A 24,428-nucleotide genomic window follows, 5' to 3' on the forward strand; every position below is an offset into this window, starting at 1 on the left:
AGTAGATGAGGGGTTAAGTGGATGGTTGATAAGCTTTGAGGAACAGGTGAGTTTTAAGTCACATTTTCTAACCCACTGCTCTAAAAGCTTTTTTGCATGAGAATTGGGTGTGAACCATTGTTTTGTATTCATTACAAATGTCCCCTTTATCTTACAGTACTGTAAAATGAGTGTAGCTCCAATATGCACAATCAGGCTGTGTCAGAAGTGTGATCCACTATACACACTAGGTCAGGAGAATGCCATGCAAAGTTTTGGCACTTGTTCTATGGGAATTTTTAATATGCATATGAAAAAGCTTATTTTGCAGACATTTCATTTGTTGTGACATTGCTGGTCCTACCCTTTTGTATAATTCAGCAAATACACCAGTGTATTTAAACAAACCTGCCACACTACCAATTACTGTCTACCTGTAAGAGATATATGTTCATACACAACAACTCTTTAGTTGATGTACTATTACTTCCTGTGGCATGCTGCAATTACTGAACTTTCTACTGTTTCTGTCATTTAGTTTGGCATGCCTCCTCTATAGTGACCCTGCTCAGTTTTAGCTATTTTATTTGAAAATTCTTGCAAAGAAGCCATTTCCTATTATTTTGACCTTTGAGTTATTGTCAAACAATAAGATAAGAACCGTGTAATTTTCTTCTGTAATGCAAGCCACACGTTGTGATGTCACAGCTGGTCTCGGGGCAATTACTATCGTAGATTTCTGCTCCGCAGCGCTGTACATTGACCCCAGTATCTCAGCAAGTTTGTCCAAGAACGACCATGATGCCCGATTGCAATCCGATCAAAGCAATCATATCATAATCGTGCATGCTTGTGGTGGATGACCACTCACCCAGGCCTCTGCACTAATAGGCCCCAGTCATGACGAAAATAATACAGCCATCAGGCCCAATGCTGGATTTTTTTCCTACTTTGTTACCTTTTCTGTAAAGGAGATGGGTTATTTAAACAAAATGTTTTATATAAAACTACTGTCTTGTAAACACTTGTGATTTCTGGTATTGTACAACCTTAGATTCATAAAAATTTCACATGCGACATAAGTAGTGTGTAAGTGAGGACACAGATGTGAGTGCCAAGGGCAGTATTATGATGTGAGGTTGGGAAGTGAGACAAGTAGTAAGCCAAAGACTGCATGCTTGATTTTAGAAAGAGCGCTCCTAACAGCACAGAAGTTATGGGAGGCTCCTGTCCAATGGATGCAAAAAGACTGTGTTCTCAAATGTATCACTATAGAAAACGAAGTTCATAGTTTATATTTTGGTAGGTTTGGTCCTTTTTAATTTGTTTGTACCACATGACCACTGGAGGACTAAAAGTAGCTTTTATTTTATTTTACTTTGTTTTATTTTTGTTTGTTTTTTCAATTTACTTTAACTAGATAATTAGGGAACATATGTTGGGATATGTTTCTTGATGTATGAATAGAACCAGGAGTGTATATATTTCCTGTAATTTATGTAAACCTAAAAAAAATAAAACTTCTTTAGAACCTGTACCAAAAGAAAACCCACCCTGTCATGAAAATTCTAACTTTCTTCACTTGGATACTCTAATTTTTTTTTTTTATTATTATTTTTCATAGTTTTGTGCTGGTCAACTAGGAATATAGTAAAGGACATTAATTTCTAATTGGTTAGTCAGTAAAGCCTACTCCACTTTTAGCCATTTGTTAAACTTTCCCTGATTCCCCTATCCTTATTTGATGTGCAGCAAGAGGCGAGCCGAGAGGCTAGGAATTGAACCATTTGATTTACTTTGGAGATAGTGGCGCAAAAGAGGTACCAGGGGCCCAGTTCATGTCAGAGCGAGGGGGTATTTTTTTCAGAAAAATTAACAAAGAAAAAGTGGAATTGTGAAATCTGACCTAGAATACTCTTGGCAGAATATTTTTTTATATTGGTTAATTAGTGTCACTAAAGTGTTGCTTGGTAAGTCACGGAGTCTGGTACAAGTCTGGTCGTGCTAAACTTTCATGCGGATTGTATATGTAAATACAAAAGTTGTTAAAGAATCAGATTAGGATTTCAAAAACAATGTAATAAATTTGTCTTTATTCTTTTGTAGGTGGAATGAACCTTCCACGTTGAATGACTCTAAACTGTTTAGGTATTGCTTGTGGCGACGAGGTTTTCCATAGCTGAAGCCACTCTGTGGCCGAATTCATTGCAGATCCGGAGTTCCTTAGGATTTGTGAACTCCTGAAGGTCTCCCTTGCTGTACTGATCTCCTGGGACGACTTTCATCATGGTCCTGTCACAGAGACAACGAGATGAGCTGTAAGTGATTTTAACAAGGATGTATGAGTATTACGTGTGTGTGTGTCTTATCCACAAACTAATTGTGTGCATCAATACTTCTACTGTGTATTTTCCTATGAGTGAATTTTTCCATACATCCTTACATCTTTTGGCGGTTGTATGATTGGTCCATGAACCTGTTAGACCTACAGTTATGCTATTCTAACAAAAACAAGTGCTGAGTTAGGCTAATAAATGTCAGACTGTACAGGAAGGTACCCATCTCACTCTGCCCTGCCCATGGCCTTCAGGTGAGTCTGGGTGTAGTAGACTTGATACAGAATGTAAACAGGCTAAACAGGCTTATTTTTTGTTAAATGGCAGCTTGTGCCGTTAATTTAAATCTCTTTGAAAATCAAAGGTGATGATTACTTGTTTTGAAGACTGAAATTAAGTTTCTTAATTGAAAATTGGCACTTGTGCACTACTACAGTTTCATATAGTTATTCAAGCACTTGATCAGGGAATGACACAGTAATATGATGGCTTATCATGTAGTTTGTATATTGAAGAAAACTTGGTGCTGCCATTCCCTCAATTTCTAATTTGGTTAGTTAATTTGAAAACTACCACGTTCCATCTACAGTTTATAAAGATGCTGATTTACACTTATTTGAACTCTGCTGTCTACTTGCTTCCAAAATCACTTTGTATACCTTTTGTTGTTTTCAATGTGTTCAAGTGTGTGTGTGTCCACCACTGCATAATATAGTATATCTCAGCAAGCTCTGCATGTTTATTTTTGAGTCTGGTACACTTGGTCCTTAAAACCTCACAGCTTCATACTTTTTCCAGCAGTTTGTTAGCTTAGAATATCAAACTGTATATACTGTTGGACTGACAACAAACGTGATCGCTCGGTGCATTTGTGACCCTGTGTAAATGGAGCTGCATCACCAGTTTTAACTCCATTGCTGGAGATGATTTTTTTGCATATTCTTACATAAACACCACTGTGCTTCACTATAGATTTGCCTCCTGTACGAATTATAAAATGTGAAAATTCTAGAACTAAACCTCACAAGTACAACCATCTTCCATCTGTGGACATGCTCACTGTTTCTTTATGCACTTGTAATGAGGTAGATAAATGTGCCTAATTTGTGGGCTGTCATTATTTGGAAAGCTTGTTTTCTGCTTTGCTTTACAGTGTACATTTCGTTTATAGAATACAGATTCTCCCCGCAAAACTTTTGCCAGCCCGGTGGCATTAAGAAGTAGCCGGGTGGGGGCAGTGCAATACTTCACAATAATAATTAATACTTTTATTCTGCTTGTCTGCTTGCTGACTGGACACAGCCTGGCTGCTGAGTCTTTGCCTGTTTGTACTGACTGCCAGGAATGGTCAGAATGGTGGCTGCAGTGCTCACACATGCCAAACAATGGTCTGCCCTATTATAATAGGACTCAATGAGCCAGGTGGCAAGTAGAAACAGTCGGGTGTAGTTAAATAGATCAGGGGGGAGAATACTCTAATACATACCTGTCTCTCCTTGTTTGGTGCTACATTTAGAGGCAATACAAGTATGTAATCTAGAGATCAGTGAGAGCGCTAATCACTTGCTGAGTGACCGGGTGACAGTCACTGCTGCTACTATTACTTTGTGCTGCTCTGAAGATTTTTGCCATGTCATGATTTCTGGGGCAATCATTGCAACAGAGTTGCATAGTTTTCATTTTAGAGTCACCACCTCCAAATATCCACTTTTGTGACTGTTTTGTAAATTGTGTTTCAGTCTACCTTCATCTGTAGCTTATAACGTTTGTGGTTCTTTCAATATTATTACAATTACATTTCCAGTATATCTTTTCGAGAAGTAATTCTTGTTTTAATAAAGTACACATTAAAGTCCAGAAATGTATCCTATATTTGATTTCTGAGCGTTTCAAGCGATTTCCGAATAAAATTTTAATGCCCACAAAAATAAGGTCAAGTTAGGCAACAATACTGCCTATTGTGCAGTATGTTTTCTCATATCAGGTGCTGATTGTATTGAAAGTTCCACAAAACTAGCAGGTCATAATTTGTGCCTTGGAATGCATTGTGAGAGTGATTGTTCCAATGTGAAATTCTAAAATTGGTTTGAATACAAACGTAGGGGTCGTTCTAGATTTAGATTAAAGTTGTACCAAAGGAGAGTAATCTCTTACAGACCATAAAGGCCCGTGAGTGACATTATCTGATTTCTCAGGTCATTACTGTAATGGACACCAGCACGCTGGATATCTTTAAGGGCTGGGAAGAGGTTCAGCAAATCTGCTGGGGCAGATAAAAATCAAGTGTTACTGCTTTTGTTGTTCAGTAGAAATATCATTGGGAGTGGTTGACAGAGTACAATGGCCGGAGTTGTACATGAACTGCATTTATTAGATAGTAAATCTGTTATTTAAGGAGTGGAGTGCAAAAGTGTGCCTCAGAGTGACCTTTACTACTTGTCTGTAAAATAGTGTTTGGCCCAAAACCTAATCATTTTGCAGTTTTTGTGTGGTCTAACCTTTTCACCCCAGGGTATGACTTCTTTGTGTAGACTTTCATCTGTCATACCTTTTTTTTTGAACTTTTTTTTTTTTTTTTTACATGGTCTCCCTGTAAATGACTTTCACTTGAAGTACTGATGATGGTGTGACACTGGCGGTCCAGAGAAAATTCTGGTGCATTAATCCAAATATGGATATTTTGGCAACATGTAATCACAAAAATCATTCCTTAATTCTGTAGATTTTTCAGAAGTCTTTGTAATAAATCTCACATATGACTAATGTATTGCAATCTGAAACTTTATAATTCTTAAAAAGAGAAAAAGAAATTACTTGTATACTCAGTAGTTATTCGCCTTACTATAAATTGCTAGTAAGCCTATATAGCAACGGTTCTTCACAACTGATCGGTCTTTCTTTATCATCTCTTAGATAGCCTAGGTATAGTCTTTATTCTGGCAATTTAATAGAACCAATTTTTGGTTTCCTAGAAACATGTATTTCATCTTTGATGTAAATAGTCACCTTTAGCCATAATAATGGAATGTATCATTGACTTGAAATGACTGAACACACCAAGTTTGTATTCTAAAATCTCCATAAATAAATAGTGTTGCTGTATGTTTGCAGTGAGTGAGGGTTTTGTTTAATCTGAGCAGTTGTGTGACTTTGAGAGTACAGCCTTTTTAAATTTTGCTGCTTTCTATTCAGACTTAAAATGCAGTATTGATCAAGTCTCCCACTGAACTTCCAGCTGCTTCCCCACCCCCTCTATTTAAGCAGAAGAGAAGATAAATGTGCATTGTATGGATGTCTGCTTTTCTGTTCAGTACAATCCCAACATTTCTGCACCCATCACACCAAGATGCATTTCTGTAAGGCGACAGACAACCTCTAACCAACCTTGCTCATCTCACCTCGGCAATTGTATGTCACTCTTTAGGAATCTGTGGGACAGATGAGATCTTTCTGGATCACCAGCTTTTTATTTTGTGCCTCCTTTTCATTTCTTAACCTATCCAAATAAGAATGTGTGCAGATAATGTGTACTTTGTCTGGATTTTTTTTTTAAAAAAAAATAATTCAATAAGCACCCGCACATGTTTTTTTGTGTGTGTTTGAAGGGCAAGAAATAAGTGTACCAGTGTGTGTGTTTTTCTTATGGTAAAAAGAAGATCTCTAGTCCAGTTGTAGACCAACCAACTGGTGCCTAATTTGCTTTTGAAATTGCAAGTGAAACTGCCTATCATGTATTTTTTTTTTAATTAGTTTTTTTTGCTTTCACTTGAGAGGTCATTGGAGATTAAATATGCTTGAAATTTAACACCAGTGGGTATGCTGCCTAAAGGTTATGATTAAAACAATGTACATTGTCTATTTAAAAACTAATGTTTTCAAGTAGATTATAAGTTGACTGTTTTTAACCAACATGGTTGTATAGCAAATAGTTTTCTTTTTTAATTATTTTGTAAAGTCTCCTTACGAAATGTTTGCTACATTTGTGAACGATGAAGCATATGTTGCACTATTCTTTATAATTGAGGCCGACCTACATATATAATTGTTGTATTATTTAAATAGTGTAGAACGTTTAGCATGAAGATTGTATGTATTGATTTATAGCTGGTCAGTGTATCTCTAATCTAATTTATAGCCCTAGGTTCTGGAGCCAGGCTGAATGAATAGGACAAGAAATATTACCAAGTGAGACCTACCTAGTTTGGCAGCTCTTTTAGAAATGTGTGTGACAGGATAGGGGTGTTATGGTTATATTTGCAAACTGCCTCTATGCTGCACAGTCTCTAAAAATGTAAATAATAAAAAGAAAGCTGGATCCATTCTTTTGAATGTCCCAATATATTAGAGTTCTTAAGGGTTGAGGTATTTTTCATCCAAGAATGTGTTTTAAATAATTACAGATAGGCATTGTGCGCAGACATTTTTTGACGCCCTTTTAATTTCACACTTTAGTTTCATTTTTATATACGGTACTCTATAATTCATACATAACACATATTCAGTCAGAAGCAAACTGTCGGTAATCCTCCAGCTATCCTATTTTAATCAGGTAGCACCAATGTGCTTTTAGAATTGTTTTTCCTTGGAGCACTTGGAAAAACAAATCCGAATTGGAAATCTATTTACCCTAAAAATGTTTTAACTTACTATGCTAATCCCTTTTGTTAGGCCAATGTCCATGTATTGCCAATATACTCTCTGGGAATGTACTCTTTTATTATGCCATCTTTCTATTTTTAAGGATTACTTTCTTTTGCCTAACTTTGTGAAGGGGAAACATGGTCTACATGTTTTTTTGCATTTCATAATTTGCCAGTTAAAGTAGAGCAATAGCAAGAAATGATGTACTCATCTCTTACTGGTCTTAATATTCAGATATGTATCCAAGCACATAACCCACGTTTGTATTCACATCATTTACACATTAGTCCCTTAGTAATCTAATCCTTAGGAGAGAAAAAAGATTCAAGATGCGTCCAAATTACTTTAACATTCTACATTGATTTGGTTTTTCACCAAGGTACTTTTTCTTGATGTATCTGTGCCTGTTTTGCACCCTGCTGTGCTGTTAATGATCAGAACATGCTGCTTATATGCATATTTATCCAGATGTATAACAGCAAGAAAGTGACTCTGACACTGTAACTTCCTGTATTCATTCCCTTAGCTAGACTTCCCATTCCACCTTGCAGATCATCTGTGGGTATCAAACCTGACAAAGGTTTCTGTATCAACATATTTCCAGAAAGGAGAGGACAAAAGAACACACCCATGCACCAAAAAAACTAAATGGTGTTTGACAGCCAGTTATTTTTAGGGTGTTTTCATTGAGTTTCTATGGCAATACATTCTTTTTTTTGTTTTGCTACTGCCAGCCCAATTAACCCCCAGAAAAGCTGCTTTATGCACATGAACTAATAGCATATATCTATCAATAGATTTAGATTTTTCCTGGGCTTGCAAGAATTAACACTGAGTGAACACATTATTAATGTATCTCCCTATTCCCAAATTTTACTTATATTTTAAAAATGACCTAAGTGGAAAATGTTACATTTATTTTGCATAAGGTATCCATAAATATTCAGCAGATCATGGCCACAAATAATTATTTCTATACATGTTTTATGTATCACAATTAATAGCTTTTATAGTGCTTCTTTATAATGGCACCCTCTTACCACCAGGTGTCTTAATCGAAAATTGCTTTCAGATGTGACGATTCCACAATCCACCTTTTACTGTAAAGTCCATTTTGTCCAGTGTTTTAAATTATATTATTGATGTGGTAGCACTAGATTTAGCTTCTACAGTAAAAGGTAAAACACATCATAAGTTTCAATTCGCATATCCCTTGGTCAATATTATAGTGACAGAATACTCTTTCCTTTACCAGTCAATTGTTTTGAACAGAATATATTTAACAGCCTTTCTCAAGTGTTTGTCAGTTTGTTCCTCTTCTGTATTGTCCCAACAAATAAGAGGCGTCCCCCCTGCCCAGACCCCTGGCCTGATGTCTTTTTATTTATTTTTTTATGTGAGGTCTACCCAAAAGTGGAATACATCTTTAGTATGATGGCCCATTTGACAACACTTTTTTGGAGATAATTAGGGCTGCTCTGCTGGAAAACCCAGTGCTCGGATTGTTCAGGTGTAGATACATTTTGAGAGTGAACATTTGTGTTTCTCCAACCTTTTTGCTTCATGTTGTGTGTGTTCGCATATGTGTCCAGATGTATGTGAAATGTATATACATTGCATTAACGCATGTTTGGCATTGGATACCCTGCAATGACATGGCACTCAAGATTTTGAATCCATGAGGCAACTCCCCTGGCAGAATAGTCATTGCATTTGGGACACCAAATGAAACACTGGAGAGGGTACCTCTAGACTAGTACTTTGCACTGCGTGGTAAGGCGTGGGCCTGTATGTTTTTCCAATAAAGATTGTCTGAAGGCGAGACTACAGGGTAAATATTCACTTAATTTCAGCATGGTAATAGGGCACGGAAGGATGAAATCACTCCTAATAACTGATCCAGATCCTGCCTTTTTGTCTGGTCAGTCCTGTACATGTGGTCCTACCCTTTGTTCATAATCTGCAGCAGAGTCCTGTCCTACTTGTGTCTTGTGTATATTATACCACTGGGATGGCATTAACACACATATAAGGCATCCTCTGATGCCTTATAAAACTCTACCATTCCTCCAGATCAGTCTCGAGCATCGTTTTTCACACGAGACTTATCTACAAGGGGGGGAAGAGGGTTGTTAACAACTTAACCTGCAAACTAATTCTGCACCAGTATTCCTGTTTACTCAGAACTTTGCATTGTGAAGATCTAGTTGGGGCTAATCACGCAAGGGAAGCACTTGATGTGCCTATTGTGAGGGGCAGGGGTTGTTTCATTGCAAAGGACTTTAGGGGCAGCCCTGCCCCTTAAAAGAGCATATTACTGGCTTTGAAGAGGTTGTTTTTTTAAAAAAAAAAAAAAAAAACTACTTTCCTGTTTCCCAGGGAATTTGACACTCTGCAGCATTCCTAGCGTTTTGGACCTACTGTAGTAGGTACATCGAAACTAGTGCCTTGTCTAGCACCAGGACAAACCTACATCATATCTGCAGAGAATTGCGACCTACGTAGGGAAGCGGCTCATTCACTTTTGTGTGTGTGTGTGTGTGTGTGTGTGTGTGTGTATGTATGTATACACACTGACAGGCTTACTTTTGTTCTTTTTGTTTTTTTTTTCTTCCCCTTTTTTATTGAAAGAAAAAATAAGCCCTGCTTTCTTGCAGTTCTGTGCCAGTGGTTTTGTTTATGTGACTGAGTTTGTGGCCGATACCTCCATTAGTGTGCACCGATTCGTTCTATATAGTTCATAGAAAAGATTTTTTATGCAACCGGCTTTATTTGGTTTGTTGTATCGCAGTTAATGAGGCATTTGGGCCAATTTGCAATGTTTGTGGCCCAAATATGAGACTTGCCAGATAACTATCAAAAATAGAAATGATCATTATTGAGCATAGAGTATTAGCTGTCTGAGTGTGAATATTTGCCTGTGTCCATCTTAATGTGTTAATTGGGGCTGTAATGTCAGAAGTGATCCAGCTCTTTTACATTATCTGTTCACATTGTACATGGATTCTATGGCTTGACCTGTCTATCCAGCTTAACTTGTTCAGCGATTGGCTAATTTGGCCAAAAAAAAAGAACCTTCTCAATTAACCATTGTGTGTAGCCAGTTTTCACAACCAAAAATAGTAGTTGTTTTATAGGTAACATTTTGCAGATAGGCTGTCTTGGATCTTGATATACATGCCAATTTATATGTAGGCTGCCTTGTGTAAACTTGATGGCTTGCAATTTTTAACTTGCACTATATCGACAAAAGTATTGGCCACACCTGTTAATTATTGAATTGAGGCGTTTCAATCGGACCTGTTGCCAGAGGCACCTAGCCATGCAGTCTCCATTTGCAAATACTTGTGATACAAAATGGATCGTTCTGAAGAGCTCAGTGACTACTGTGATAGGATGCCATCTTTGCAATACTACGGTTTGCGAAATTTTTCATCCCTGCTGGACATCCCACGGTCAACTGTAAGTGATATTTTTAGAAAGCAGAAGCGATTGGGAACAGCAACTTGGCCACAAAGTGGAAGACGATGTAAAATCACCGAACGGGATCAACGCCTGCTAAGGCGCATAGTGCGTAAAAGTCGCCAATGCTCTATTGATTCCTTAGCTGAAGAGTTCCGAACTTCCACCGGCATTAATGTAAGCACAAAAACTGTGCGACGGGTGCTTAATGGAATGGGTTTCCATGACCGAGCAACTGCATGCAAGCCTCACACGCCAAGACCAATGCCAAGGGTCGGATGGACTGGTGTAAACCACACCGACACTGGACTGTGGAAACTTGTTCTGTGGAGTGACGAATCACGCTTCTGTTTCAGTTGCATGGGCAAATCTGGGTTTGGCAGATCCCAGGAGAACCTTACCTGCCTGACTGCATTTATGCCAACTGTGAAGATTGGTGGAGGAGGGATAATGGTATAGGGCTGTTTTTTGGGTAGGTCCCTTATCTCCAGTGAAGGGCAATTTTAATGCTTCAGCATACCAAGTCATTTTGGACAATGCTATGTATCCAATTTTGTGGCAACCGTTTGGGGGAAGGCCCTTTTCAATTCCAACATGACTGTGCACCAGTGCACAAACAAGAACTACAAAGACATGGTTTGATGAGTTCTGTGTGGAAAAAACTTGGCTGGCCCACACAAAGCCCTGACCTCAACACCATTGAACACCTTTGAGATGAACTGGAATGAAGATTGGGAGCCAGGCCTTCTCGTCCAACATCCGTGCCTTATCTCATAAATACCGTACTCTATAGAATGAATAGGCCCAAATTCCCACAGAAACACTCCAACATTCTGTGGAAAGCCTTCCAAAAAGAGTGGAAGCTGTTATTACTACAAAAGTGGGACCAACGCCATATTGAAGTATATGTATTTTTATACAATGTCATTACAGTCCCTGTTGGTGTAATGGTCAAGCGTTCCAATACTTTTATCCATATAGTGTATGCCAAACCAGATTAAAACAAATGGGTAACTTCTGAAAATTAGGGAGTTGTTTGATCACACACTGTAATAGGATTAATGGAGCACACAATAAAATGTAAATTGATTAATATAAATTAAATCAGAATGTGTTGCCTAAATCTGTAATCAATCTTGCTATAAAAGACTAGCTGTAAATTGCATTGTTCAAAGGGTGTCAAAGAAAAGCTTCAGGCTAGGGGACAAGTATGCGGCCGCCAGACTCCTCTTCCTCTCACGCCGCTCCTCATCTGCCTCCCCTCTCTGCCTCGCCTTACACTGGCTTCCCTTCCTCTACAGAATCCTTTTCAAGCTTCTCACCACCACCTACAAGGCTCTCTCCCACTCTACTGCCCCCTACATCTCTAACCTCCTCTCCACTCACACTCCCGCCCGCTCTCTGCGCTCAGCCAATGATCGCTGCCTCTCCTCCACTCTGATCACCTCTTCCCACGCCAGAATCAAAGACTTTTGCCGCGCAGCCCCCCTTCACTGGAATGACCTCCCTCGCTCCATCCGCCTCTCTCCTACTCTGTGCTCCTTCAAACGTGCACTGAAAACCCACCTCTTCCTTAAAGCCTACCAACCATCCGCATAACCCCTTCTTCTCCTCCACCCACGCTCTCCTTCGCCTCATCTGACTCCCCTTGTGCCTGTTCTGTTTTCCCTCCCTTAGGATGTAAGCTCACATGAGCAGGGCCCTCTTCCCTCCTGTCTCCCTACCTGTTCTTCTGCTCCGTGTTTATTGCTTTACCTGCCTGGAGTTTCTGAAGTACTGGTATTTTGTTTATTGTTTTGTACTGTTTCACCCTGTATAGTGTACTGTTTGTATGGTGTACAGCGCTGCGGAAATCTTGTGGCGCCTAACAAAGAAAGGATGATAATAATAATACAACATTTCTAATATGATTTACTTTGTTTTTTTTCAGAAATCGAGCGATAGCAGATTATCTTCGTTCCAATGGTTATGAAGAAGCTTACTCTGTTTTTAAGAAGGAGGCAGAGCTAGATATGGTAAGATGAATTTTAATGACAAAATATGGTAACTGACCAACATAGCCTGTTGCATTAATTTGACTTTTATTTGTAGTAATTACATTTTGATTGTGTTAAGGCTGTATAGCTTCATTAGTATTTGGCTAGTAATGCAAGGGGAGGGCAGGGGGGCTGTTAATCATAGTTCAGATAATGATGTAAAAATCATATTCCCTAACAATAAAATTATTTCCAAATCATTGCTAATAAGTTGTTGGCAATATAATTGTTGAATCTATAATCTATACCATGTCAAAACACATTGGTACATACATATTTGTTCCAAAAACATACATAAATATATTTAATTAGTGATTTTTATTTTATTTATTTATTTTTTCACAAGAAAATCAACTTACATGTTATGCATTACTGATAAACATAGCTTTATATTTTTTTTTCATTATTACATGAATTCAAATAGTTTGCTTTAGGTTTTTTATTTTTAGCACACCCCAAAGAGGTCCGAGAGAAAACATTTTTTCCTGTTTAACACGCCTCGTTAAAAAACAATTGAATAGCTTTTAACGCAGCGTGCTCTCACCCACCCTATACTTTCAATATATCTTCTACTGGAGCGCGAGAGGACAGTTTCATGAAAAAAACGGTGTTAAAAATGTAATTTGAATCGCAGGTAAAAAAAAGTGTTAAAACTGATTAATGCGGTGTTAAAAAATATCTCCCGGTCAGTTGAATTTCCCCTAGCCCCCCACCCCCCCCCCCCCCCCACCCCCAAGTGTGAGCATCCTGTCACTTTCTGTTACATAGTTAGGGAGACTTCTAAAGTGGGGCAGCAGTGCATCTAGGATACTGTCTGCTTTCTTTGATCTATGTTCTGTCTTTAAGCTGGTTTGCTCACTGGTGATGGGAAAATGACTCCTCATATTTAAAGCAGTTGCGTTTTAACCAGCACCATTTATTCTCCATCATTATGAGTTATGAGACCACTGTGGTACATGTGTGTGTATATACATCGATCAGCCACAATATTAAAACCACTGACAAGTGAGGTGAATTACATTGTCTCATTACAGTGACACCTGTCAAGAGGTGGGGGATATATTAGGCAGCAAGTGAAAAGTCAGTTGATGTGTTGGAAGCAGGAAAAATAGGCAATCATAAGTATGAGTGACTTTGACAATGGCCAGATTGTGATGACTAGACAACTGGGTCAGAGCATCTCCAAAAAGGCAGGTCTTGTGGGTTGTTCCCAGTATGCAGTGGTTAGTACTTACCAGAAGTGGTCCAAGGAAGGACAACCGGTGATCAGGCCATGGGTCTCCATACCCATTGATGCGTTGGCCTGTTTGGTGCAATCCCACAGCAGAGTTACTGTAGCACAAATTGCTGAAAAAGTTAATGCTGGCTATGATAGAAAGGAATCGGAACACAGTCGATTGCAGACAGTGCCCACTAGCCAACCCCCCCCCCCCCCCCCCCCACACACACACACACACACACACACACACACACACACACACACACACACACACACACACACGTGCCTACAATGGGCTCGTGAGTGCCAGAACTGGACCATTGAGTAATTGAAGAAGGTGGCCTGGTCTAATGAATTACTTTCTCTTTTACGTCATAGAGATGGCCCCAGGATGCATTAAGGGAAGAAGGCAAGCCGACGGAGGCAGTGTGTAGCTCTGGGCAATGTTCTGCTGGGAAACCTTGGGTCCTGGCGTTCATGTGAATGTTACTTTGACACGTATCGCCTTCCTAAACATTGTTGCAGGTCAATGGTATTCCTTGATGGCATAGTTTAAAATGTGGACTTAACCTCCAAATTCCCTAGATCTCAATCCGATTGAGCATCTATGGGATGTGCTGAAAAGTCAGAGAAGCATTTCCCAAAATAACTCCTTGCTGATTTCATTTTCCTACGGTGTTCCTTCTCGCCCCCCTAAGATTCTGCTCATTGTATACACAGACATGCCTCCCCAATAGCTTCCTACACAATTATCGCTCAGGGCAGTCTTCGGACTGGAGAAAATATAAAATGCATAAGTACTATGGTTGCCGTGAAACATTTTGTTTGGCCTGTTTAAACTGAAGGAGAGTTTGTTGCCCTCACTCTAAGTCGGAACTTGTTATCCTTCCTTTCCATCCTCACTCTCAATTCACCCTTCTTACAATTGAAATATTAGGTTGTCTGGATAGATCTTGTACTTAAATTATTGTATGGATATTTGCTTTGAAAATTAAGTGTCATTTGTCTGTACATTAATTTTTGTCACCCAATGAGTTCCGCCTGGTAAATGTCCTTAAAAAAAACCAACAAAAAACCTCTGCTGCCATGTTCTTTAGCAAACTGTCTCCGAATACCCAAGTATAGTGCCTACGATTTTAAGCAAATTATGGGTTTGGTATGCTTTGTAACTGAGAGAAATCTATGTATGCCACTATATATTAATGAAAGGGTATCTGTAGAAAGTAACCTCTGTTTCTAGCAAAATGTATGCCAATATTGGGCCATAAAGTAACATGATGACAGACTAGAGATGTGCGGGCCAATAAAGGCATATTGTGCTTTGTTGACCGAAAGAAGGAAACTCCTGCATCCTCGGCAGCTTGTTGTCTTGCAAAAATGGCTTAAACTCTCACATGCAGTGTGTATGAATATACGTGCAGAAGAACCACCTTAGAAGTACTAGAGGTGCTACAGTTCAGTGTTAAACTTGCATTCTCCCTCTCATCTACTAGGGGTGTCCAAGACACTCTTGTGGACCCAATCATCCATGACACATACCTAAACTAATGTATAGATTTTGTTCATTATTTAGCTCACAAGCACATAGGTCTAACACATGTAGTCCTGATTGTGAAAATACTTGTATATCACATATGTTTTATTTGTCTCTGGAGACTTCCATACACTGAGCTTTTACTGTTCGAAAAATGAATTTGAAGTATTGTTGTGTTCCCAGTTAGCATTTATTTTACATTTCAGAATGAAGAGCTAGATAAGAAGTATGCTGGCCTCCTGGAAAAGAAGTGGACATCTGTTATCAGATTACAAAAGAAGGTAATGTGATATAACAATGAAATACCATCCAACAAAACCTTGTCATTTTTGTTTTGTACGATCTCTTATTTCTGAGAACATGTCTCCAGTTTGGAACTATTGAAATGCATTTTGTGATAAGAGTAGCCACTCGTCACTTTACTGGTATATGATTTGTTATTCAAATATTTTTTTTCTTTCTCTGTGTGAATATATATTTTAGACATGACTTGGGACAAGCATGTCTCTTAACTGTAAAATATTTTTATTTACTTGTAACCCATAAAGGTTATGGAATTAGAATCAAAGCTAAATGAAGCAAAAGAAGAGTTTACTTCTGGAGGACCAATTGGCCAAAAGAGAGACCCCAAAGAGTGGATACCGCGCCCTCCCGAAAAATATGCACTTAGTGGTCATCGGAGTCCTGTCACTCGTGTCATTTTCCATCCAGTGTTTAGCGTTATGGTCACTTCTTCAGAGGATGCTACAATAAAGGTATTTATGCACCTTTTCTTTTTCCTTTATTGAACTTTCATAAATAAGATATTGGTGGTCATTCAGCCTTATTTTGTATTAAGAACATAAATGCTGTCAAGTACGCTTGTATTGTACAGGTGTTGGAAATTTGCGTTCAAATAACTTAGGCAACATGTACACTGGTGTTGCATCTGACATGCGCTTGTTACTAACACAGAGAAATCCCCCAGCACATGCGCTTGTTACTAGCAATTTGCGCTCAGTTGGATTTCCCAAGTCGTTTACCTTTTGGTAATCACAAAAATACAGCATGACTCTAAAAACCGAAAGGGGTAGTATGTTGACACTAGAATCAAATGTTTCTTTACACTGCTAGTTTGCTTTTAAGCAGTTAATGCTTTTAAACTGTACTAACCATATAATGGTTTCTTAAAGGCTGGTCAACCACCCCATCAAGTTATACAAATTTAAAATGTGGCATGACCCATCTCATGCGTTAAAGCATGCTACCAAATACAATAGTTTGTCTATATAAAGAGCTTGGCACACTGTCACTGAAGTGTGCATTCGTTTTTATGCTTTTTACCCATATGAACAAGCACTGAAGCAATACATTGTGACAGTGGACATTTTATTGGCAATAATGTGCAGATACACTTTTCGATACAATTTTTTCCTACTTTAGCGTTTGAGTGGAATGTAATTTTATTGTGTTTTAAACACTAATCGGCCAAATGAAAATAACATTTCAAAATGATTACTTGACTTGTTTCATGCAGTAACTAATATTGGGTGATTGTTTTTTCTTCCAACAATGCTACTGTTTTACCTGCGCCTGTCTTTTTTTTTTTTTTTTCCCCACCTGTCGTTGTCTTGTGCATAAATGTACTACTTGGACATTTGATCTTTTGAGCCTAGCTTCTGTTCACTTTCCTCAAGGCTATGGTGGGAAGCGCTGTCACTCAGATAATGACATACACGAGCTTCAGAAGACAGACTGAGGCTTTTGATGTAATGCTAATCCCTTGACTTTCACTTCCACTGCTACAGTGTTTACCTGTGTGACTAGGCTGAGCTGCAGCCATTTAATACTTGGGCAAACACCTGGAAAGTAGTAGTTTAGCAGTAATTACTTTAATTTGCTTAATTTGCTAAATTAGTAGTGGTCTTAAATGTTACTTTATAGAAATATTATGCAATATGAGAATGTATTGTGCCATGACTGTGCTTTTTTTTTGTTAGTAAAATTTGTTATAATTTCATATTGCCTGCATGGTTTTAGGCTGTAAGCTGTTGGTGGGTTACAATTTCAGAGTCCTGTACAGTAATACTTGGAGCTGCATTGGCTATAAGAAGTCTATACACGCCATGATTGAAATAGCAGGTGTTTTGTGATGTAAAGCTTGTATTCAAGATAAATAGATAAATTGTCATGACCACTATTCCACCTTTTTAAAGTGATAGTGCAACTAGCAGAATTCAAATGAAGAAAAATAGGCTTTTTTTAAATAAAAAATAACAGAAACAATACCCTGGTTGTATAAGTGTGCACAGCTTTTCATAATGAGGCTGTAGCTGTTAAGAGTTTACCAATCAAATTAGTCATGCATGGAGGCTGGAACTTGGCAATATCATTCCCCTTTAGCTTATCTTGAAACACAGTGATCTTTAAGTGTTCCCATTCTGAATAATGGTTATTTTAAACCAGTTTTCAGGCACTTTAAACTGTATGTTGGGATCATTTTTGTTTTGTTTATTTTACCAGTCTTTTTTTTTTTTTCCCTCTGGTGTAACATTTGTTTGTATCTAATTGAAAGGGGTGTTAGTTCATCCTCTTAGTAATAATTACTTGTCATCGCCTTTTGCATGTGTTGGATGCCTGGGTTGACAGTCTTGTAGTGTACTGTTATTGGTAGCTAGTATGAACAGGTGAGCAAGTTCTTAGTGTTCCATACTGATGCTCTTTAGTTCACTCTGCAAACTGTCACTTCCAAACTACAGAAGTAACATAACCTATGTTGACACTAGAGATAAGCAAAACTATGTGCAAATTTACTATTTAATTGAAGTAGGCGGTGTTGTAGAGGTGCATAGTTTTGGTGATGCAATCTTTGAGAAACACTTTCACTGCTTCCATTCCGCAGAGTGCCCATTCCACACTGTGTGTGTGTAAATTTGTATTCCTTTTATTGATAGTTTATGAATAGAGCTTGCACGATGACAGTTAATTCATATTGTTTGTTTGGGCTAGGACTTGTGAATAGTGAAACCCAAAAGACATCTGCTTTTTTTTTTTTTTTTTTTTTAAATAAAGTATTAGCTGTGAAACCCACAACTGTACTTTATTTGTTTTTCCTATAAAATAAACTGTACATATTTTTACTGCAGGTAAATGGTAAGAGTGTTTTTCTGCTATGTGCAGCTTTTCACCTCATACATTTTTCATTCCACATTTGCATTAAATTTGATATAGGCTTTTGGGTACCATTTTGTCTTACATTCAGTTAGTCTAATTGTGGTTTTTGCAACAATAACAGTCTTGGGGAATTTACTTTCATTCATGCATACTGCTGGTCTCACTATCTGAAAACATACTGAATCCTTAATGCTGTTTACTTTGGTCCTGGTTAAATGTTATGGTTTGCTGTATAATTTTCTGCACTGTGTGTATTCTGGTTGTGCTTCTTAATGTTAGCAATTGTGTTGGAAAACCCCAGAGATGAATGGGTAATCCAAAGCACGCTTGCTTTGTCTGAGCGTCTAGTTAATTATTCTGAGAGGTGCCAGACTGCCCTGCAGAGTGCAAATAGAAGCCTCCACAACCTGTCAAGCCACAGGCTAGTGCTAACAGATTTCTTTCTTCATGTTAGGTGTGGGACTATGAGACAGGAGACTTTGAACGCACACTCAAGGGACACACAGACTCTGTGCAGGATATTTCATTTGACCATTCTGGAAAGCTTCTGGCCTCCTGCTCTGCTGATATGACTATCAAGCTATGGGATTTTCAAGGATTTGAATGCATTAGGACCATGCATGGTAAGAAGTAGCAATACTTTTCAAACATTTGCAGTTTTGCACTTCATGTAGAGGCAGTTAAAGTAACCCACTCTACCAGTAGTCAAGGGTTACAAGAAAACCCACTGACTGCTGTGATGGGGGTGGGGGTTCTTGTAGTGATTAAGTCATAAAGTCAAATGCGTGTATTTCATTACATGTGCCTCTATGCAGTGAGCAGTGAAAATGACAGGGATAGGGGGAGGCTCTTTCAAACAATGGTGCCCTTTTTTGTCTGTCCACTCTGTTACTGATTGTTGTATATTAGGTATGATATTATTTATACAACAAAAATAAGCCAATATGAAGCCATGATAAAAATAAGTACACTAATTAATTCAATAGCTTGTAGAACCACCTTGAGCAGCGGTAACTTGAAGTTTTTCCTGTATGGGCTTCAGTATTTGGGGTCGGTTGTCTCATGCCTCCCTACAACACTGCCTCAGCTCATGAATGTTTTGAGGGTATTAATTTATGCTTAGATCTCCTAAGATCCTGCCACTGCATCTAAGTTGGGTTGAGGCCTAGGCAGCCAGGTTACGTGGCTTCCAAACAACCCCAAACTCTCCTTTCCACCACCATGCTTCAAGTTTGGTATGGGCTTCTAGTAGTGATACATTGTTTGGGCTTAATGTACAATGGCAAGTTTAGGAGAGGGGGGGGGGGGGTGACTTCATCTTTTGTCTCGTCTGCTTTGTTCAACTGCTACTTTGGAAACGTATGCTGTTTGGGAGGCTTTTGTTTTTCTTTTTTAAAAATAAAACTGGCGGTTCCTTGAAAAGCCATACTTGTTTAGTGTTTTTGTTTTTTATTGTTTTGTTTTTCTGATTGTATATGTTGAAGTCCATAGCTCAAACATGTTGAGACACCTGTAGAGCCGTAGAGGTAGCTTTTGGGTTGTTTTTTTTTTTTTTTTGCTAAGAGCATTATATGGTTTGATCTTTAAGTGACTTTGCTGGGACAACTCCTGGGAGTGTTAGCATGGTCTTTAATGTTCACCATTTTTACACTTCATTCACTGCAAATTGTTTGGAAATATCTTTATAACCCTTTCCTGATAGACGAGCAGCAATAGTTATCAAATTGTAGGACTTTTTTTTCACTTGACTGTATATGTATATGTATACGTGTGTGTGTGTGTGTATAAATATATTTACATATAAGACCCTGTACAAAGCAGATGTAGGATTTCATAAAATAGATAAAAAAAAGTTTTAACAGATGCCCAAATCTCAATGAATATACCACTGTAGAGAACTGTCAGTCAGACATTCTGGTTCAAGCTTACAGCTCTCACAGTAGGGTCAAGGACTACGCAGTGAAATCTTGAAGGCGATATAACTGCATATTTTGTGTTATGATCTGTTACTACGATCATTGTCATAGCAGATCATCATGCATACAAGTCTGGGATTAATAAATGACAGTTTGGCCACAGAAGTCGGGAGAAATACATGTTTAATAAAGTGTGTAATGGACATATATGCTCTCGGTGTGCAGAGATCAAATCTGTAACAATGTGGTAACTTCATGGTTCCCAGTCAGCATAGACTTCACAGAACTGATGTATTTAAAATGCCTGTTTTACACTTCGATATTTCTTATGGAGATGTAAAATAACTTTTCATGGTTAGAATTCCTCTTTAAATGAGTCTTTCTGATGCCCAGTTGAATTATCTGTTGTGCTTGTGGCTATTTTGATCCTGGAGGTTGTACTATAGTATCATAAAATTATGAATAAATCCACAAATTGTGTTTTGGTGTAATTGACACATTTGCGGCAGCTTCTTTTGTGGTTTTTTTTGAGCGAGTCTCACCAATGTAAGTGTGAGACCTCTAGTGGTGAGATGGCAGCACAGTATTTAACAACCAGGCATCCATGCTATAATGGCATGTATATTTATGTTTTTAATGTATTTTTTGTTTACTTTTAAGGTCATGATCACAATGTTTCATCAGTAGCTATAATGCCTAACGGAGATCATATAGTGTCTGCCTCAAGGGATAAAACCATTAAGATGTGGGAGGTGCAGACTGGGTAAGTGTCTTATTTTCTTTCTAGCAATTATTGAAATAGAAACATGAGCAAATGCTGTAAAAAGGTGGCGACAATAAAGTGTTTGTTTTTCACCAGTAACAATGAGGTTTAATTGTTTTTATATTGCAGGTATTGTGTGAAGACTTTCACAGGGCACAGAGAGTGGGTTCGCATGGTGAGGCCCAACCAAGATGGTACCCTGATTGCAAGCTGTTCTAATGATCAAACTGTTCGCGTTTGGGTGGTAGCAACAAAAGAATGCAAAGCAGAGCTTAGAGAACATGAACACGTTGTAGAGTGTATTTCCTGGGCCCCCGAAAGTTCCTATTCCACCGTTTTGGATGCCACAGGATCTGAGGTACAGATTTGGCTTTTGCATTGCTGTAAATGCTTCCTCCATTGTTTCCTCCTTAGCACTGTAATGTCTATAGTGGATCTGTTTGGTCACTTGAACACCTTTACAGTGAGGTTCAGTTAAACTTTACAAATAGCAATGTATCTTAATGTTAGTCTGTACTTTGTCAGTTACTGCAGTAGTGCTGTCTCCATCCTTAGTGTGTTCTGTTTTACCCCTGTTGAATGAAGTAGGTTGTCTGTTATGTTTGCTTTGCTGTCTTGTTCAGCCAATTCTTTCCTAAACTGATGATCAATGAGGTGGTCTTGCCCCTTATTATGGCACACAAAGCAACCATATAAAGCATGAGGCTCATACCCCCTGCAGTGCGATATGGAAAATGACATGCAGTACTAGCTCTTTACCACGCGCTTAAACACATCCCGCAACTGATCTACAGGGTGACCCAAAATGAAATGAGCCTTCAATATTCAAATATTTCAGTAAGCTCCTTTTTATATAGGATTTTATTTTTGGGTTTTCTTGTGTTGTGCATAAGAGTTTTTGTTGCTTCTATTTAAGTGAAAGATTTATGAGAAGATCTGTTTCTTGTTCAGTTGTTGGAGGAAAGTGTTTCTAGTGGATCTAGATTTAAACTGTATAAGTTTATGTGAAATTAGTGCTCAGTATTTTGTAATAAACTTGTATCTTTTCTTTCACAGACTAAGAAGAGCGGTAAGCCAGGACCCTTTCTGCTATCAGGATCCAGAGACAAGACTATTAAGATGTGGGATATCAGTACTGGCATGTGCCTAATGACACTTGTGAGTGCAACTGGTTATTTCTCAACTATGTATATTTCATCTGCTGTTACAGTGCTTGTATTGGAAGGCCACATGCATTTACTGATGAAGAGGGTTTTTTTGTGAGAGATTTTCCCTTCGCCCATGGACTTTATAAGTATTCGATATTATCTTCCCCCCAAAAATTGTATCATTTTGTCTCAAGAAAATCTACTGAGAAAACATGGGACTACTTAGCCTGCAGGTTGCCATATAATAAATGCATGCAAATATTGTAGCAGATTTGGAATAACTGGAATCTTTTATTAACCCCTTAATGACTGAATGCTTAGTTTTGTAGCCTGGCACTTGCTGTCCTGTTACAGTACCTCTGTTTTGCTGTAACAGAAGCTAAAATATCTGCTCTCTTTATATGTAAAAGCAAATGCTTTTGTTTTTTTAACCAGTAATTCGAGAATTTGGTTATTCTCCTCCAGGTGGGCACTGGTGTTCCTAGTGCTCATCCTAGGCGTAAATATGCTTGTAATAGAGCCCTGTTTCACTCACTATCATTGTATGCAGATGTTAACAGGTTGACGTCCTTGTAGACTTGCTTTGCAGACTGTCTTGGTTCATTCAACCAAAGATGTCGCAACATCTCAATTTCCTGTAGTCCCAGCCTTTGACCTGCATCAGAACGTATTAGTAACATGCTGTAAATATGTGTGAAGTCCTTCATCTGTCTGTAATGGAACATTGTGGTAATGTTCTATTTAACAAAGCTTCAGTGGAAAGTCGGCTTAAACATCTTACCTCCATGGTTCGTTTCAGAAACTGGAAATGATGTACTTTCATGGTCTTTTAAGTGAAGCCAAAATATTAACCACTATCTTTTTAAAACACTTTCCTGTGTAACATTGTATTGTAAGGCTCTGCTACCATTTCAATGTTGGTGTATGCCTTTGACTTTCATCACCGATCTATTTGTGATCATTATGTGTGGACTGGGCAATACGCAAAAATATATTTGGATAACTTGCATTACTTTAACACTTATACCTGCCATATTATATTTGTTTCATTGATTGAAGCTTATAAATCACTTTCTCACCAGGTTGGCCATGATAACTGGGTACGTGGCATTCAGTTTCACCCAGGAGGAAAGTTTATATTGAGCTGTGCCGATGATAAAACCCTTCGTATTTGGGACTATAAGAACAAGCGCTGCATGAAAACCCTGAACGCGCATGAACATTTTGTTACCTCTTTGGGTAAGCTTAGCTGCCTTTTTTTTTTTTTCTTTTTTTATTGACTTATTTTTGACTGTTGGAAGATATGCATCAGTGGCATGATAAATGAAATTCTTTTTGTACGTTTGAATTGATTTTTCTGTTATTTATACTACTTTAGTTGGTCAGTTTAGTAAGGTTTACAGTTTCCTGCTCACAGTTAAGTAATATACAATATTAGAGGTAAGTAAATGGAATTTATTCGTTTTACAATGAAAGCAGAAGGTGTGCCAATATAGCATACCACCGTGTATCAGCCCGCTACTCTGTACTGTACACATTACATCTAAATAGAATTAGGTTAAACACATTTGGGTACTAATAAACTAAAAAAACAAAAAACACCTCTGTTAAATAAAAAAAAAAAGCGTGACGCTATTGACGTTGAGGGAGTGAATCTCCAGTGACGCCTGGACAATTGTATAGTTGGTGGCTTAGTCCGTGCTCTGCATTTTCCTGCAGCTCCAATTGTTTCCTTTTGGAAGTTGTTTTTTTTTAAGTGGTGAACATTAGGTAGATATTCATATAAAGTGTGACTCTAACAAACTAAAGAAGCCAGATAGGTCACTTCTTCAGATAAAGTTACTTAGGTTTTAATATGTTTAGGTTGTTATGATATTGGAGTTGCCCTTTAAACACATTTCTCTTTTACACCGGACTTGGTGGAAAGTAGATGGGTTTAAAGCATGCAAGCTGTTCTAGAAGATATCAAAGCTGCATTACCACATAAACAAAAAAATAAAAAAGGCAAAACTTTTTTGTTAAGGGAGCCCCCCCCCCCCCCCCCCTCGCAATTGCAGGTGCTGCTTTATTTGCCCGTGTTTACCAAACCAGTAGTTAAAGATCACCGTCTTTACGTGAATGGGAATTGTGATTGACATTCCTTCTTACACAATCCCCTTCCCATCTCCCACACCCTCTTAAATAAATGGAGCATAAAAACAAAGTTCTCTAAGCTTTCAATCTTATTCCTCCTTTCTGTTT

General features: G+C 38.2%; 1 protein-coding gene across 1 annotated transcript in view; it reads left to right on the plus strand.

The window, feature by feature from the left end:
• PAFAH1B1 (platelet activating factor acetylhydrolase 1b regulatory subunit 1) overlaps positions 1 to 24,428 on the plus strand; it is a 47,913-nt gene that overhangs the window by 17,955 nt on the left and 5,530 nt on the right. The window contains exons 2-10 of the mRNA XM_075196764.1: positions 2,086 to 2,297; positions 12,349 to 12,433; positions 15,414 to 15,488; positions 15,756 to 15,962; positions 18,815 to 18,983; positions 20,937 to 21,039; positions 21,169 to 21,397; positions 22,096 to 22,197; positions 23,270 to 23,426. Of these exons, the coding sequence (XP_075052865.1) occupies positions 2,266 to 2,297; positions 12,349 to 12,433; positions 15,414 to 15,488; positions 15,756 to 15,962; positions 18,815 to 18,983; positions 20,937 to 21,039; positions 21,169 to 21,397; positions 22,096 to 22,197; positions 23,270 to 23,426 (1,159 nt within the window). The 5' untranslated portion in view covers positions 2,086 to 2,265. The remainder of the gene's footprint in view (positions 1 to 2,085; positions 2,298 to 12,348; positions 12,434 to 15,413; positions 15,489 to 15,755; positions 15,963 to 18,814; positions 18,984 to 20,936; positions 21,040 to 21,168; positions 21,398 to 22,095; positions 22,198 to 23,269; positions 23,427 to 24,428) is intronic.

This window comes from Mixophyes fleayi, chromosome 2 (assembly GCF_038048845.1).
Source record: "Mixophyes fleayi isolate aMixFle1 chromosome 2, aMixFle1.hap1, whole genome shotgun sequence".
Lineage (NCBI taxonomy): Eukaryota > Metazoa > Chordata > Amphibia > Anura > Limnodynastidae > Mixophyes > Mixophyes fleayi.